The sequence below is a fragment of the Lepidochelys olivacea genome (genome assembly GCF_965140295.1).
Source record: "Lepidochelys olivacea isolate rLepOli2 genome assembly, chromosome: 4".
NCBI lineage: Eukaryota > Metazoa > Chordata > Testudines > Cheloniidae > Lepidochelys > Lepidochelys olivacea.
The window spans coordinates 119,690,963-119,709,829 of NC_140414.1; the positions used below are offsets into that span (position 1 = coordinate 119,690,963).

Genomic DNA, 18,867 nt, shown 5'->3' on the forward strand with positions numbered 1-18,867 from the left:
AAAATGGGTGTAAAATATTACCACTTATGTAAATGAGTGGCTACTTCTGATTTGGTAATATTTTGCACAGGTGTAAGTGGCTACAAGAAAGCAAGTAGTGGTGAATCAGGCCTCAAGACTAATATTGCTTCCTTTCAACACAGAACACGTTAAACACACAAAGGGAAAAAAAAAAAAAGACTCTAGCCTATCCACAGTGGAGACAATTCAGGCTCTTCAACAAAAATAAAAATAAACCCCAAAGCAATACCATAAGCCACTAGCTTCTCAGTTCTAATGCACTTCCACGAGAAGCATAGTTACTTCCCCAATTGCCTATCAACATGAGCTAGTCTAGCGTAAGTACACTGAATCGCCTGCTGTTGCAATACCTATAAACTAAGTATTCTCTGTGTGTTTTTGGCACTAGCAAGAAGCAGTTGGGGGGGGGGGGAACCCAACAAAACCCCCCCACAAAAGACCATTTCTAAAAGAGGCAGCATGGGGACCAATGTTCAGGTACTTCAGCTTAGCTTTTCTCTCAGGTTCTCTAGTGCTCCTCAAAACAATTTGAGTCACATGTTAATAGAAGAATCAGTAAGAAATAGCTTTATAATTTTGGTGTATGACCGCACTGTCTTCAGCTCGGATTCTACTGATCTTAAAAAAGTCAAGTCTCTAACTTAAATGCTATTTACTAATAATTTGTTCTGAAATGCCCTGGTGAGAAAGCAATATGGATAAAAGATCAATCCAGATGTTAAATGTTACCATCTTATTTTTCTATAGAATTAAGACCGTTATAAAAATTTACAAAGTTTAACATCCAATTTTCAAAGACTTAGATTTACATAAGAATTACATCTTTCTTTGGTCAGAGACTTTACACAGATTAAATTTAGAGTAAATAAAGTCTAGAACTGCATATCTATAAACATATGCTAATTCTTAGAACATATATGAATTTATCTTACAGTAGAAAGTAGATTAGATAAAATCCATAGTTCTGTAAATTAACAAGAGCAAACACAGTGAAATCCTCATTTTCTAACAAATGGATTTTCAAATATAAAATATAAAGACAAATGCTGTAAACTAGTACATACAAAGTTTGTTCTGCATTCCACTAATCGAAAACAAGATGCTTAGTCATACTCCAGACACTGTAAGCAGCTAAATCTGAAACACGTGCTTAAAATTCCAAGGACTTTCATTTTACCACTGCAGTACTACATAAAAGATGCATTGTTTTGTTTAAATTTACAATTGAAAAAACTTGCTATAAAAACAAACATTCTTGTTATAACAAACCATACTATTTACCAAGAGATTTTATTAAGCAGGCACATTCTACAAATAAACAAGCCGGGTTTGTCAGTTAACTTGAGAAATATTGTGATGGGCAAGACTCTCAGAGAGAATTTGGCTACCAAGACACTGTAGTAGGGCCTGAACTAACAAAAACTAAGGTTTTGTAGCTTCTTGCATCCTGCCAAAAATCAAAGGAATGACACAGAGACTGCAACAAGTAAAAGGGATGGAAGACAGGTTTTAAGCTATTCTAGTGGATGTCACTTTTTCTCCCATTTACTCTCAACGAATATAATTGAAGAATGCTCTATGTTAATAATTTATCCCTTTCACTTTGAACAAGTAATATATTTCCCAAATAGAAGCAGTATCTTGATCAAAATATTTACTTCAAACAGATGTACTCAACTACTCAATTTAAGTTCAGTTGGTGAGTGTGGATTATTCTCTGCCTCTCAAATAAAAGCTTTTCCTTTTAATCCAACTTTATATTTGACTTTCAGAAAGCATGCTCAGGTGTTAATCAGCTTTAGTACACTTACGAACATCAGCAGCCATATTATGAAAACGCCATTATATATATAGCAATGTGTAGGCCAAAACTTTAGGATCAGAGATTTAAAGACCTACATCTATATTTAGGCCTCCGCTGACGTAATTTTTAGAAGCACAGAACGTCTACGCCTCCCATTGAATTCATCAGGTTTTCAGAAGTTCTTAAATTAGAAGTGTTAACTTTAAGCAAACTGGTTTTAAAATTTTATCTTTAGTCTTAGTGAAGATGCAAATTTGATGACGATTATTCCAAAAAGTTATGGGTTTGCTTTAAGATATGGCTAGGTAGAATAAATAAAACCCAGTTTTACATCCTGGAAAAAATGAACATCATGGTAGGTTTAAAAACTTATTCCCATTCAAATTGGACCCAATTCCCCCGGGCTCCCTCAACGTATCTCAGAATCAAGACTGAAAATTGCCCAGCATATAATATGTCGGACATTTGGGGAATTCTGGGATATGCACCCAGAGGGCGACATGACACAATCAGTGCAGCACAGTACCATGACAGTGTAGATGTGGGGCAAACTGAGGGTTGTTATACTGCAGCAGCACTTCCAAAGTGCACATCCCCAGCTAGAGTTTGAAGAATCAAGTTATTTTGATTGAAACTGAAATAATTTTTTAAATGTAGACTAGACTTCTAGGTAGGTTTTGAAAACTTCCAACACAACAGGTAGCTAAGATGCAACGCGATTTATTGAAAAACAGAGGATTTGTCACCTAAAAAGTAGAAATGTGGCAATTTGTGGTTGCCTAAAGATAGGCACTGTCTACGGTCTTTTGGGCAGGAACTATCTCTTAATATGCGTTTGTACGGTACCTAGCACAATGTGAGCCTTATCAAAACTGAGGCCTCCGTGTTAATGTAAGATAAATAATAATTAGGAATTTCTGGGGGTAGAAAATGAGTGGATGAGCACAGACTACCATACATGAACAGTAATTACTTCTAACCATACCTAGTTCTGAACCTAATTTCTTTGAATGAGAAAAGGCACTTGTTTTGTAGTGAGTACTAAAGGCATAGCAAGTTTGAAGTCTTTAAACCAGTCTAAATTGGAAGACAAATAGTTTAAACATAGCATAAAAAAGAAACAACATTCCATTTGCACAACTCAGATGGCTTGGGTTTATTCAAAACTTATTTTTAAAGTCCTTTGGGCTTAGATTAAGACTGTTAAAATTCTTTGGTGCTTAATTTTTAAATCATTACACAATGAAAACAGGAATTAAAAATGGAAGTCCATAAACGTTAACTTATAAGGTCACTGCTGTAGCCCCATGATTTCAATTAAGCACACCTGAGGAGAGGAAACCACTTTCCAAAAGTTCAGAAATGAACTAGCTGCACTTTTAACCTCAAAGAAACAGGTTACTTGTACAACTAGTACATATCTCACCTGTTTTGGAAATAAAAGTTTACAGGACAGAATTGAGTTATTTGTGTTAAAAACAAACATGTAGTTAAGCTATAATTACAGTACAGTTCAAATACTTTTATATTATCTACAGTATGCAACTAGAGTTCTTATTTCTTACAAGTCTGAGGAATTTTAACTTTCGATTAAGAATAATTTATGTATGCACTAGTACAGTGGTTTCCAAACTTTAACAACCTGTGAACCTCTTTCACTAAAATGTCAAGTCTCGCGAACCCCCTCCTAAAAATGAATATTTCCAGGGATTTTCTCCTTTACCCGAGTATAAATTATAAAAGCAATGATCTTGCAAATATAAAATTTGTTTTTATGACATGCTTATCACACACTATTTATTATTAATCATTACAGTATTTTTATTACATTATGAAAATGGCAACACTCTTCCAAGATCTCACTTTCATAGCTTGTATCACTTTGAATAAGCCAGTTATAAGACAAGGCTCCTATGTTTCATCAAGGAGCATCAGATGTGAAACAGCATGAAGGTATTTAAGAAGCCAACTCAAAGAGTTCCTCCTACGCAACCACTCAGGTCTTGAGCAGTCCAGGCAAACAATGCACATTACAACTAAACTTAAACTTGTTCTTCATAATAAATTTATAAACAATACGAGCTGCCTATTTAATTTTAAAATCAGTAAAAAATATCCACCTCCTTTTCCATTTCTTATAAGGAGTCTGGAAGTTTAAATCTCTTCAGTGTGATAGATATGCTTGCTTTGATCTGCTTAGCTCTTGGAAGTCCAGGGGTCTGCTGGCCCTCTGCTGCCCAGGATCCCTAGGGACAGCTCTGTCTGCCATCAGGGAATTCCCCCCCCAGAATTCCCTGTAACATTTCATGAACCCCCAGAGGTTCATGAACCCCAGTTTGGGAACCACTGCACTAGTACCAGTAGCCAAGAATGTGTCTTCACATTTCACTCAATTTGGAATTATCTTCAAAAAAAAAAAAAAAAAAAAGTGGACAAAAAATTTCTAAACATACCAAGAGAGAGAAGGTGGGCGAGGTAAAGGTGTTAATTTCCCACTTCACCTTGAATGGCCTTTTGCAACATGTGTTAACTCCTTATCTGTTCTACCTTGTAATCTGTGATACTCTGAGTACCTTTTCCAGACTTCAAGAAGAGCTCTTTGTAAGCTTGAAAGCTTGTCTTTCTCCAATAAAAGTTGGTCCAATAAAAGGTATTACCCTCATCCATCTTGTCTTACTAATATTTTGGGACCAACACGGATATACCAACACTGTAAATGCTTGAAGGCAGAAATATGTTACACCTGAAGAGTGACTTTTTGAGTCAGCAAGGTTTTTGAAGTAAACTACTTTATTTCTAGTAAAAACTATAGACACCCCAATATTACAAATGTTATGCAACCATAAATATATTTAGCATATAATACAGATTATAATATATATTTGAAACAGTGCTTGCTACGGGTTGAAGAAGCAATGAATCAGTTCTAAATTAACAAAGAATGGGTGACATTTTCTTTAGTTAGCATAGTCACATACCTTTAAGCGGATCGTGCTCTGCTCTCATGATGTCAATAAGAGAGTTTTCCAATGAGTGCATATTCAGACTGTCATACATTCTATTTCGATCCTAAAAGGGAACAAAATTTTTTAGTACTGGAGTACAAAAATTGTACTTTTTAAACAGGGAAACTTGACAGGAAGACTGAGATTACTCTGAGGTAATGCACTCATAATGTGGTGATGGATGGAAGTATAAAAGCCGAAGGTAGTGAAAATGGACTCGCAATTGAACACTATTGCTTGTTAGTCTGAATATAACTTTCCTGAAACTAGCTTTTATGCCATCCAAATATAAAATCAGAGATACACTTTGAATCTGGAAAAGGTATAGTTCAACATATTTTCCTTCACACATCAAGTTATATACACATTATACAGACATACGTACACATTTAAAGAACTTTATCAAGTCTGCAAAATCAAACACTCAAAACTTAAATGCCACAATTAAGACTGTACAGCCTTAATTCAAAGCCCTTTTGTGTATGCATAATGATAAATATTTAATTACATGACCACATAAAATTTTTTCCATGGGCCCCTTGCCTCATTCAGTGCACAGGATGGACCTGCTCTGGGGATGAATCAGGTGTATATAGTGAAGACTTGTCTATAGGATCCTATCACAAAGTTCACCACTTACTTCTGGGACACCTCCTCGTGGCTTTTATATAAATACATACATATGCTGTCTCTCTCTCTCTCTCTCTCTCACACACACACTTTGTTAGGGACTCAAACCCCTCCATGAGTTTCACGGCTGTTTGTGAGGCAACGGACTGGTGTTTCTGCACCCAAATCCTCAGGGAGACACTCCCCTCTTTGTAGCTTAGCCCTCTGGCCATGCCACAATAATTTTTGCTTTCCAGGATTTCGAAGTCTGTCTGGCACACTCTGGGTTCCAGCTCAGAGACCCTATCACTAGCAACCATGACATATGAAATCCCAGACTCTGTTGTTGTTTTCCTGGTCTCCTTCCTACTTTTCCTTATCTTCTGGCCTACCCTTAGGTTACCACTGGAGCATTCCCATCTCCCTGTGCCTATTTTGTCCCCCGCCCCGCCTCGGGTTCTTGCCAGAGTCTATAATCCAAATCAGGACCCCAGGGCTTACTCTCCTCCTAGACCTCCTCCTTGTCTCTAGCCAGCTCCCCTCTTCTCTGGGGAGTGACTGCAGAGATCCTTCTTACAGCTCTCTCTTATCACCATCTTCCTCTCTTTAGGACTGTCCCAGCTCCTCTGCACTTGGGTTCCATCAGCCATATCAGCCCTAACTCTCCTCCAGGTGCAGCCTGTCACAAGGTTAATTGGCCCTTTTTACCTAGTCAAGCCTTGTGTGTGGTAGACACCCCAACACAGACTCTCACTTCATTTGCTGCAAAAGTTGGAAGGTGTATATTGAATAAAAAGAAAAGGAGTACTTGTGGCACCTTAGAGACTAACCAATTTATTAGAGCATAAGCTTTCGTGAGCTACAGCTCACTTCCTCAGATATCTGAGGAAGTGAGCTGTAGCTCACGAAAGCTTATGCTCTAATAAATATCTGAGGAAGTGAGCTGTAGCTCACGAAAGCTTATGCTCTAATAAATTGGTTAGTCTCTAAGGTGCCACAAGTACTCCTTTTCTTTTTGCGAATACAGACTAACACGGCTGTTACTCTGAAACCTGTATATTGAATGAGGCAGAGGATTATGAAGAAGAAGGATAGTGTCATAATTAGAGGTTGAATGCTGCCCTGAGAATTGGCTTTCCTCCCTGCCTCTGCCACAGAGTTCCTGTGTTATGCTGGGCAAGTCACTTAAAGCAAACATTTCACAGGTGGCCATTAACTATGCGCTCCTCCTTTTTGGGTATGTGACTCAAGATCCTGGATCTCATTTGGAGAAGTGTTAAATGTTCATAGCTGCAACTGAAGTCTGGAGAGTTGTGTTTTGAATATATGAAAGTTCTTTATTATGCTAAGTAGACTGAAAAAAAATCAGGTCTTAGGTGTCTCAAATTGAGCAATGTTAGTGTATAATTTTTACCTTAATCTCTGTGCTTCAGTTCCCCATTTGTAAAATGGGGATAAGAATACCCCCTCAATTCACAGGGGTGTTACAAAATTAATTCATTGCTATTTGTGAAACAGATACCAAAGTGATGAGCACCACAGAAAAAACCCTGAGGAAATTAATAATTCCATCTTCAGAGTAGGGTTTGAATAGCATGCAGTAAATAAGGCACGGGTCCACTCATTGAACAATGTGAAAAAGGAGAATACTGAATAACTGCTCAGTAAGCGACCACCATTTGTTTTGTGCACTGAATGAGGCAAGAAAGAAAATTTAATAATTTCATGAAGATAATGTTATTGCAAATGTACAAAAGGAACAAGTTAAGCCTGCACAGGCAATGAGCTTGTCCTACAGAAGCAATAACGTGTGCAGCCTCTAGCTTTACAACTTTTAGCATATTATTGGTGGGGAAAATTTCCAACCAGCTCTGTTTTTCAACAGGAAAACTATAGGAATTGTATGGTCAGTGATAGCGAAATAAAGACTTTTTTTGATCTAACTTAACATACAACTTCTGATTTACTGGCTAGGAAGCTACAGATAGAATACTATACTTAAACACATCTGAAAACACCAGTAAGATTTTGAAATTCATAACCAGTATTACTGACTATGCAACTAGTTGCAGTTATTCAAGTATTTGTGGCTTGTGGCATTTAATACATCTATGTAACAAAGTTCTAGTTCAAGTGTCTTACAGTTTAGATTCTTTTGGTTAGACTATTGCCACATGACTATAGAGGTGACAGACGGAATAAATTCTTCCTGTTAAAGGGCAGATTGTGACACTAGCTCTTTTTGGGGTGGTGAAAAGATGTTAATCCCAGAAGGAATTCTGACTGACTTGACTGGAAGTCCCCTGAGGAAGATAGGAAAGAATACTGTAGAATAGGGGTCTACTACCCTTGGGATCCCCTTTGTAAACATATCCAATGGTGAATATACAGGGGTCACAGTCCTATCCTTATATCACTCCCTTTTAAGTACCTACCCTAAGCATGTCTTGCCCCTGCAAGGAAGTTTAAAAAGTGTGGAAGGAAGGACGAAAGGACCGTTGTACCACAGCGTCCACTATGCCCCTGAGCAAGACCAGCCACAGTGTGGTCTTGAAATGTTTATCATTCATTTTTAAAACACTTGAAAGCAAAAAGCATCTCAACACTGCACAAAAAACATACAACACTAGCTAGTGCACCAAAATAAATAGCTAGATATCTAATCTGGCCAAATCCTAACCTACTACACCATAATAAAGCCTACAAAATACACAAGCCTTTAGCCTTGCCTTGAAAGATGCAACCAATGAGCTTTGGCAGACATCTAGGGAGTAAGCATTCAAAATTGACAGACCACTCCTAGCCATACACTCAACTATACAGTGTAATCAGCTAGCCCAAACTTAACGATCCCAAGAAAAGTAGAAATTTCTTTGGGTACGGAGCCCAATTTTAAGTCTTTGTTCAAGTAAGAACTATTGGAGTAAAAGTTTGAAGCATACTCCCTAAATAGGCAGCCAATGCAGCATTACAGAGTGCAGGTATCAAGTGTAGGCCTTTGCTTTCTAAGGGAACACCAAAAAGTGTTGCTATAAGAAGCCTGTGTGTACGTCACCACATTAAGCTCGATGTCCAGAAGGAAAGGTCACAACTAGCTCTTTGAAAGGGGATTGTTCTGACCACTAACACAAGTTCAGCTTAGTTACGTGACTCGTTACAAATCTTCGTGTATCCATTCATCAATTTGCTGAAGTAGTGACAATACAGACTGAATCAGTCATATGGAGAGAATGATACCTTGCAAGTATAATACTTTGTGTTAGCCTCACGTTTTTGTAAAAAACTTTGTCAAAGGTGACCTTGAGGCTAACAGACTGATCAACAGAGAATAAAATGGAGTAAACAATACTGTGCTTGTAGAGAATGGCAGAATACGTTCGTTTGAACACTAATATACTATTGAGACTCTCAAGCAGCTGATAATTATACAAGAATTAGAAAAGAAGTTCTGGAAAAATGTACCACGAAAGCAGCAATACACCTGCATCAATGTTGTTTTCATCCTCTTGACAGAAGACCTAAGCTCTTTCATAGATTTCTATCACAACTTCAACTATTACCACCCTTCCATCAAACTATCTAGAACACTGCCACACCAGTATCAATTTCTTGGACATCACAATTAGCTTAAACAATGGAACCCTACTAACAACCATATCAAGAACCCACCAATCACCACATTTACCGCCACCCCAGGACATACCAAAAACTTTTATCTACAGACATGCACTCTTAATTCTCAGTATTTGCTCTGAAGAGAAAGTCCAGGATACACATCTGAACACTCTTAAAGCCATCTTCACTAAACCAGGACACTCCACCAGAGAAAAGAAAAGGAGTACTTGTGGCACCTTAGAGACTAACAAATTTTTCTTCACCAGGGAAGTAGATTGCATCATGGAATGGGCCATGCAAATACCCTCGAAAAGCCTACTTCAATACAGAAAAGAAAAACGCATCGACAGCACACCCCAATAGTCACTATCACCTCACACTGGAACCCGTATGGGGGAATCAAACAATTACAATCCATATTTGATGGGAATTACATTCTGAAAGAAATCTTTCCCAAACCCCCTCTACTGGCCTTCAAACCACCCTCACCAAGGTTATCATCAGATACAAGCTTCCCACAGACCACACCACCAACTCCAAGTGGCACCAGACCCTGCCAGAACAACAGATGAAAAAAATCTGCAAACACATCTCCACTGCTAAAATGATCAATACCCTGCCACAACACACCTTTCAAGATTCATGGGTCCTACATATGCTTATCACAACTTGTGGTATACCTCATCAAGTGCATTAAATGTCCCGACAAATGAATTCACACAGGAAAATGATAACACACAAAAACACCATATCACCCACTGGAGAATACTTTTCACAAAGCAATCACTTTATATCTGATCTTTCTATACTCATCCTCCAAGGAAACTTGCACAACACCTTCAAAAGGTGATCCTGGGAACATACATTCATAACTGCTAGGCACCAAAAACCACTGACTCAAAGGGGACATTGGTTTTATGGCTCATTACAACGATCTGTAACCCCCCACACCTCCTGCTACCTTTAATTGCCCAATTTTAACCCCTGATGCATAACAATCTATCACTCAGTTACCCACTTCAAGTGACCACCTACTGTGTGTTATCCCTTAGGAGTCAGTCAATCTGCCCCAATTTGTATTTAGCTCAGACACTCTGCTTCCTTCCCCAGTCCTGAAGAAGATCTCTCAAAAGCTTGTACCTTCCACCAACATAAGTTGGGCCAATAAAAGAATTACATAATCTACTTTGGGTGGCCAAGAATTTTTCATGAGCATTATAATGAGTTTCTTGTATTACAAAAAAATTGCACAGTGAATTAGTTGCCAGATTCTCTTATTAGCTTTTCATTGTTTTGAATACAGAAGAGCTTGAATCCTGCTTGATCTAATCTTCTGGTGCTTCAATAGTTTTGCAGTTTCAAAATACAACACAATGAACTGAAACTGAAAGTTTACAACAAATCTACTTAGTCTCAAAGATACCCTCAATTCCCCTACAAGCTATAATTTCGTTCATTTTAAGACTCTTACAATAAGGAAAATATTTTAGAGAAAACTTGATCTGTCAGCTGACTTTTCAGAAGCAATGTTTACAAGTGTTTCACACAGCCGAAGCATCAACAAAAAAAATGAGGAGTACTTGTGGCATCTTAGAGAATAACCAATGTATTTGGGCATAAGCTTTCGTGGGCTAAAACCCACTTCATCGGATGCATGTAGTGGAAAATACAGTAGGAAGATATATATACACACAGAGAACATGAAAAAATGGGTATTGCCATACCAACTGTAATGAGACCAATCAATTAAGGTGGGCTATTATCAGCAGGAAAAAAAAAAACTTTTGTAGTGATAATCAGGAGGGCTCATTTCAAACAGTTGAATACTCACCAGCAACCACACACCAAAAACACTAACCCAGGAACCTATCCTTGCAACAAAGCCCATTGCCAACTCTGTCCACATATCTATTCAAAGGACACCATCACAGGACCTAATCACATCAGCCACACCATAAGAGGCTCATTCACCTGCACATCTACCAATGTGATGTAGGCCATCATGTGCCAACAATGCCCCTCTCCCATGTACATTGGCCAAACCAGACAATCTCTACGCAAAAGAATAAATGCACACAAATCATTTGTCAAGAATAACAACATTCAAAAACCAGTTGGGCACAAAAAGTGGGAGTGTGCTAATAAAGTTTGCAGATGATACAAAGCTGGGAGGTATTGCTAATTTAGAGAAGGACAGGGATACCCTACAGGAGGATCTGGATGACCTTGTAAACTGGAGTAATAGGAATAGGATGAAATTTAATAGTGAGAAGTGTAAGGTCATGCATTTAGGGATTAATAACAAGAATTTTAGTTATAAGCTAGGGACGCATCAACTAGAAGTAACGGAAGAGGAAAAGGACCTTGGAGTATTGGTTGATCATAGGATGACTATGAGCTGCCAATGTGATATGGCTGTGAAAAAAGCTAATGTCGTCTTGGGATGCATCAGGAGAGGTATTTCCAGTAGGGATAAGGAGGTTTTAGTACCGTTATATAAGGCACTGGTGAGACCTCACCTGGAATACTGTGTGCAGTTCTGGTCTCCCATGTTTAAGAAGGATGAATTCAAACTGGAACAGGTACAGAGAAGGGCTACTAGGATGATCAGAGGAATGGAAAACTTGTCTTATGAAAGGAGACTCAGGGAGCTTGGCTTGTTTAGCCTAACTAAAAGAAGGTTGAGGGGAGATATGATTGCTCTCTATAAATATATCAGAGGGATAAATACCAGAGAGGGAGAGGAATTATTTAAACTCAGTACCAATGTGGACACAAGAACAAATGGATATAAACTGGCCACTAGGAAATTTAGATTAGAAATTAGACGAAGGTTTCTAACCATCAGAGGAGTGAAGTTTTGGAATAGCCTTCCGAGGGAAGTAGTGGGGGCAAAAGATCTATCTTGCTTTAAGATTAAACTCGATAAGTTTATGGAGGAGATGGTATGATGGGATAACATGGTTTTGGTAATTAAATATTCATGGTAAATAGGCCCAATGGCCTGTGATGGGTTTTTAGATGGGGTAAGATCCAAGTTACCCGGGAAAGAATTTTCTGTAGTATCTGGCTGATGAATCTTGCCCATATGCTCAGGGTTTAGCTGATTGCCATATTTGGGGTCGGGAAGGAATTTTCCTCCAGGGCAGATTGGAAGGCCCTGGAGGTTTTTCGCCTTCCTCTGTAGCATGGGGCACGGGTCACTTGCTGGAGGATTCTCTGCTCCTTGAGGTCTTCAAACTACAATTTGAGGACTTCAATAGCACAGATATAGGTGTGAAGTCTTTTTTAGGAGTGGTGGGTGAAATTCTGTGGCCTGCATTGTGCAGGAGGTCAGACTAGATGATCATAATGGTCCCTTCTGACCTAAATATCTATGAATCTATGAAAACACTTCAACCTCTCTGGTCACTCAATTTCAGACCTATTGGTTAATCTAAGGTGCCACTAGTACTCCTTTTCTTTAGGCCTAAAAGTCTCAAATCTCCAACAAAAAAAAAACAAACCCTTCAAAAACAAACAGACTCCAATGAGAAACTGCAGAACTGGAATTAATTTGCAAACTGGACACCATTAAATTAGGCTTGAATAAAGACCGGGAATGTATGGGTCATTACACAAACTAAAAACTATTTCCCCATGCTAATTTCCCCCCCATACAGACACTGTTATTCACACCTTCTTGTCAACTGTTTGAAATGAGCCATTCTGATTATCACTATAAAAGTTTTTTTTCCCCCCTCCTGCTGATAATAGCCCACCTTAATTGATTGGTCTTGTTACAGTTGGTATGGTGACACCCATTTTTTCATGTTCTCTGTGTATATTATATCTCCCTACTGTATTTTCCACTGCATGCATCCGAAGAAGTGGGTTTTAGACCACTAAAGCTTATGCCCAAATAAATTTGTTAGACTAAGGTGCCACAAGTACTGCTCATTTTTGTTTTTGTTTTTTTTTTGCTGATACAGACTAACACGGCTACCATTCTGAAACCTGTCATAGAAGCATTAATTATTCTAACCATCAGATGCAATATGTCACTGGAAGTCCTGTCGGTCAACTTAGCGCAAAGTAGTACACTAACAGAATACATTTTCAGGGGTTAAATTTTTCAATAGATCTAAAGTTAGGGGGACAGGACTTTATGCTTTCTAAGGCACCAATTTCACTACTAACTGAAAAAGCATATACAAGTTAGCCACTTCATTTTTACCTACCCCTTGGATTTCATGTATTTATTGATTCTAACAAACTCAACCCTATTTCTACTAATCTCTCTTTCATAGTTTGTTTACCTCTTAGTTTCCTCCAACTTCTCACATTTAAAAAGAATGTTTCGGTGTGGTCTTCCTGGCTGAAGAGATCTGAATGTTACTACTTCTAGAGTGGAGTTAAACAAGACCCTTTCTTCAGTCACTCATATAATACTGCTAGCATAATGTGCAACCTTACTTTGGAGGCAGTGTGCTGCCTGTCATATCACTAATGGTCCAGGAAGTGAAGGACCATATTTGATTCCCAAATAATACACAACTTCAAAACAAGGGCCTCTATTCCTTTCAATTTCTGATACGTTCCCACTAGCACCAGCAAAACTGGTAAGAACTGATGCTAGGAAAATGCTATGTACACCATCACATTTGCAATTTTGTCCTAGAATTCTCCAAATCATTTAAAAAATGGGTGGAAGAGATGTGGAGTTCTCATGTTATCATATATAATTTAAACCCTCTTTTTTCTAGAGCCATTTCAAATGAGTTAAAAGTACACTAAAATACAAAAATCCTTTCAGAAAACCTTATTCAAACAAATCTTGACGTTCTGAGGAAGCCTACCATGATCTGCTTCATAATAAAGCAAACATAAGATCATTGTCTTTTTCATTATATTAAGAATAAGATCTTTTGGTGAAGAGCAAGATTTTACAGTGAATTCAACTCTTGCTACACCAAAAACATTAATTTAAATGATTATTTTAAGCTAACCTTGTCCCATCTGTTTCATCCTCTTCCTAACCAGCTTAAAGCTCAAAAAGATCTTAGTTTCTATACACAAAATAATTAGTGACTTCCAATAAACCGTATGTATGTTTCTATTACATTCTGTTAAAGCTTGAATACAATGGGTGATTATCAATAAAGTGAAATGTCCAACTTACAAACAGTACATTTTTAGGAAAGTATTTCTATACATGTACATTGGTAGAGGGCTTCCCATCATAATCTTATCAGTTAAGCATATATTATAAAAACATCAAATGTATATCCTAAACTAGAAAAATAAAAATAATTGAAGACTTAAAGACATTAAGGATCCATAAAATAGCTTTTCAATACATACCAAGAAACTGCAACTGTAAAGCCTATGGCTCATTACAGTTTAGCTTTATGGAAATTGGACAGAAGGCTTACAAAAAAGTAGAAACAAAAAATTACCTCAGGAAGGAAAGTAGGTTACCACTACCCACACCACATAAAGTAGCTAACAAATGTAACATTTAGCAGATATCTAGGGGCAGTCATCCTGAGAACACCAAACATGTTTTCAAGTTAAGATCGCATTACTGCATATATTTACAGAAAAGGTCCAACAACAACATGACAGTTCTGCTACCCAACTATACAAGTCATTTTTGCTGAAATATTTACCTATGCAGACATATAGCATTCACTGCATCCACCCCCAAGTGGTCCAGGTTAAGAAAAGACTTTGAAACACTGGAAGCAATCCAGACAGACTACAAAGATGATTAAAGACTTGGCAGGATTGACGCATGAGGAAAGCCTAAAAAAAAAAACCTATGTATGCATTGCGTGGTCAAAATAACTAAAAAGGACAACAAACTAGACATTTGGAGGGTCTCAGCATGAAGGGGGAAGTTGTTCAGGGGTTTAAAAAAATAACTAAGAATAGTTGTTTGAAACTGAGAAAAGCAAAATTTAGACCGATCATCATCAGGAAAAGTTTTCTAACCATCACCTATAAAATAGTCTTTCAAATGCGGCAGTAAAATCTAGTTATTTAAACCTGAAAAAGCTCATAATCTCAGAGAACAATTATGGTTTGGCAATGAGATCGGTTGGACAATATAAAACTTCTTTTATTGCTAACTCTTCGGTAACTAGAATTATAATGTATACACAAAAAGAAAAGAAGTACTTGTGGCACCTTAGAGACTAACAAATTTATTTGAGCATAAGCTTTCGTGAGCTATAGCTCACTTCATCGGTTGCATACATGCATTCATGCAGCCGATGAAGTGAGCTGTAGCTCACGAAAGCTTATGCTCAAATAAATTTGTTAGTCTCTAAGGTGCCACAAGTACTCCTTCTCCTTTTGCGAATACAGACTAACATGGCTGTTACTCTGAAACCTGTCATAATGTATACAGTATTGCTCCATTAGCCTGGTTGACAAACATTTTGCTGTGCAACAAAAGATAGCCCTTACATAAGTTCTTGCATATATGTTAATAAAACAAAGGATTTGGTTTAAATATATTCTTCCAATATTTTATAAACTGCGTAAGTTAAACAACATAGGTATTTTAGTTCAGCAAAAACTTGTTAATACATTTGTGGCTTTAAGTCTAACAGACTCGGTCCATTGATTTTGTTCAGTATTCTGAACATCTATATGCAAGTTTAAAATTAAAAATATTGTCCATTCAAAGGCCTTGATCCTGAAATTGACAGCTTGTAGGTGGACTGCTGCATCAAGCAGAGCTGCAGCGAAGGGTTCTCCTTACAGGGCAGCAGTCCATCTGCAAAAGATTGGGGCCTAAATGCACTAGGCCCAGGTAACTGATCTAAAGCGCAGTACAATCTGAATGAAGGCAACTTTTCTCAAAAAAAATAACTGCCTAAAGCTGGGCTCCTAAATCCATGTTTTAAACACCTAAATAAGCTACCTGAATTCTAAAAGTGCTGAAATTTTAACTCTCCCACAGACTTTCATGAGAGCTGCTAGGTGCTCAGCACTTTTAACATGGATTTTATCAAATATTATCAATTACAAATATTGAAAAACTGATATCTTGAGAATCCAAAATTAAGTTACTTGAACAAACTGATAAATTATTCTGTCTCTAGAATATTAAAACAATATTTTAATATCTGGTGTGAAGAACAACTCAAACTTAGCTGAAAACACCTGAAACTGTGCTTTATTTCACTGAATATTTGACATTTTAGACTCTGAATTAAAAAAAAAAAAAGACTGACAACCAAGGCAACCAGAAGAAGTATCTGCAGTTATTTAGGTTATATCTTACTGTACAGAATCCCAAATTACAGCAATAGGTTTCAGTAGTGAATAACACAGCTCAGCTTCAAGGACAACTGACACTCTATGCACAGTCCAAACAAACAGGAAGGACAAATCAATGTGAAAGACACCCAGACACGCAATGTATTTCCTGAACTCAAAGATACAGGAACAGAATTCAGATTCATTTTGGCAGAATGAAGTTTTATTTACATTTGTTCTTTCCAAGAGCATACAGACAAACACTATTGACCTTTTAAGAACAAGTACTACACTAGTTTAAAAAAATGTTTGTAAAAAGGTTTTTTAAGAGATTAGAAATAAAATAATGTACTATCGATATTCAGATAGAAAATTATAAACATGAAGGCCTTGTTTATATTTAAGTTTCTCTTTTTTAACTATACCAGTAAACAATACTTAAAGCTACAAAAACCCCAATGTAGAGGAGTTTTACTGGTATAGCTTATTCTGGTTTGTCAAAGTAAAATAAACTATGGCGGTATAATGTGCCTTATACCAGTATAACTGTATCTAGGCTAGGGCTTTTACCAGCATAATTTTGCCAGTGTAAGAGCAAAAAATTACACCCCTTAGAGCCATAGTTATGCCAGTAAAACTTAAGGTCTGGTCTACACTAAAATATTAGATCAACCTAACTACACTGCTCAGGGCCATGAAAGATTTCACACCCTGCACGACAGTTGGGTCGATCTAACCTCCACCACAGATGCAGCTAGGCTGATGGAAAAATTCTTTCATTGACCTAGCTACTGCCTCTTGGAGAGGTAGATTACCTACATCAATAGAAAGCCCTCTTCCATCAATCTAGGAAGTATCCACCCCACAGTGGCACAACTGCAGTACCATAGCTGTACTGCTGTAGTGCAGAGCAGGCCAAAAGGTGGGATTGTCAAAAGCGCTCAATGATGGCCTAACTTTACCACTGGAGTGTTACCTCTAAGGCTAATGTGAGTAGTTAGGCCAAAATTAAGCACTTTTCAAAATCCTATCTTAGCGATGCAATTCACCATTAGTGAATTCAACTTCACTGCAGTCAATGAAGTTCTATCCAGTTTGTGCACATAGGAAACTTATGCCTCAGTCTTATACTTAAAGAATACCAACAGTGAAAAAGTTTGGTCTTCATTCCCCTCCTTTTTGTAAGCTACATGATCAAAACATAACATTTTAATAGTCATTAATATATACTGTTAACTGAACAGATACTCAATACCAAGCAATATTATGTATTAGAAATATCATCAACTCCCTGACCTTGTGTACACTGGAGACATGCTCTTATCTCAGCCACCAGTGTAGCTGCACCAGTGGAGACTCTGAGAATAAAGCAAAGTTTCAGATAAGGAATAAGTTGCAACTGTTCAAATTGTGACTTATCTGGTCTACGCTAGTGGTTTGCACAAGTGCAGCTACATGGGCTACGGCACACCGATGGCTACAATTATAGCAAGTCTCCACTGTAAACAAGGCCTGAAAATTCTTTACAAAAGTGACTTCCAACCTGTGATCCACTAGTGGTCTGCAATGAGCGAGCAAATCTCATGGTGCTGGCTCATAATCATGTTTATATCTAAAAGCAAGATGTAAACATGTATTTTAACTATTTCTATATAAACTATTTTAGTAGTTGCGACACGGTGTTGTGATCACAAATAGTAGTGAAAAAGGTCTGCAAATTGTAAATGCGGGAGAACATGGGCAACAAGAGTCTTTACTAAGATTGAGAAACATTGGTTAGGAGGACTACAGGCAGGTTTTATACGTCTGTTCAATATAGTTACGTTTAGCAGATGGCATAAATTTAGTAATATAAAAGCACTGATTCAGCATCTGCTAAAACTGATACTGTATCTTTAAGAATCATCAACCTGAATACCTCAACCTTTTATGGAACGAGGCAAGCACAGTACAAATTAAGTAGACTGATATTTGACTGTGTCACAACTGCCAGCACAAGCCTAGATAGCATCACCATCACCAGTTCTAACTAAACTGAAGTTCAGCTTCTTTTTAACCATTTCATTATGATGCCTAAAATCCATGCATCAGACAACGTAGTGGGGAAGTGACCCCATGTAGGGCAGAATTTAATAAAAATTGAAAATTATGAACACAGTAATTCAATGCATCTTAATAAGGATATAGAAAACATCTATTTAATGTTTCTGCAATAAAAGTGGTTAACACTGAAAGAGTTCAGATCACACTCTGTCCTTTGACTATTCTTATAAAAGCAAACAAGTGAGATTTAAACACTAGTTTATTACTGGACAAAACAAAATTCTTTGTCTATCATAAAGCAGTTCAGCAGCCAGTTCAATTGTAGGTGCTGTATTTAAGTACGTCTATAATTCTGCTTTGAAGTTATGAACACCAAGAACAAAAACATCAGCACAAATTATTATAAATATGGTTGAACTTCAGACACTTTTCTCTACTCTGCTACCTATGATTGTTTAAGTTAATAGAAGTTTTATTAGCTTTCTATATGCTATGAGTAAAAACAAACAAACAAACTTT

At 37.4% G+C, this 18,867-nt stretch overlaps 1 protein-coding gene across 5 annotated transcripts in view; it reads right to left on the minus strand.

The window, feature by feature from the left end:
• CPEB2 (cytoplasmic polyadenylation element binding protein 2) overlaps positions 1-18,867 on the minus strand; it is a 91,778-nt gene that overhangs the window by 66,286 nt on the left and 6,625 nt on the right. For all 5 annotated transcript variants that reach the window (XM_084626733.1, XM_084626731.1, XM_084626732.1 and 2 more), the window contains exon 3: positions 4,804-4,894. In XM_084626733.1, the coding sequence (XP_084482859.1) occupies positions 4,804-4,894 (91 nt within the window). The remainder of the gene's footprint in view (positions 1-4,803; positions 4,895-18,867) is intronic.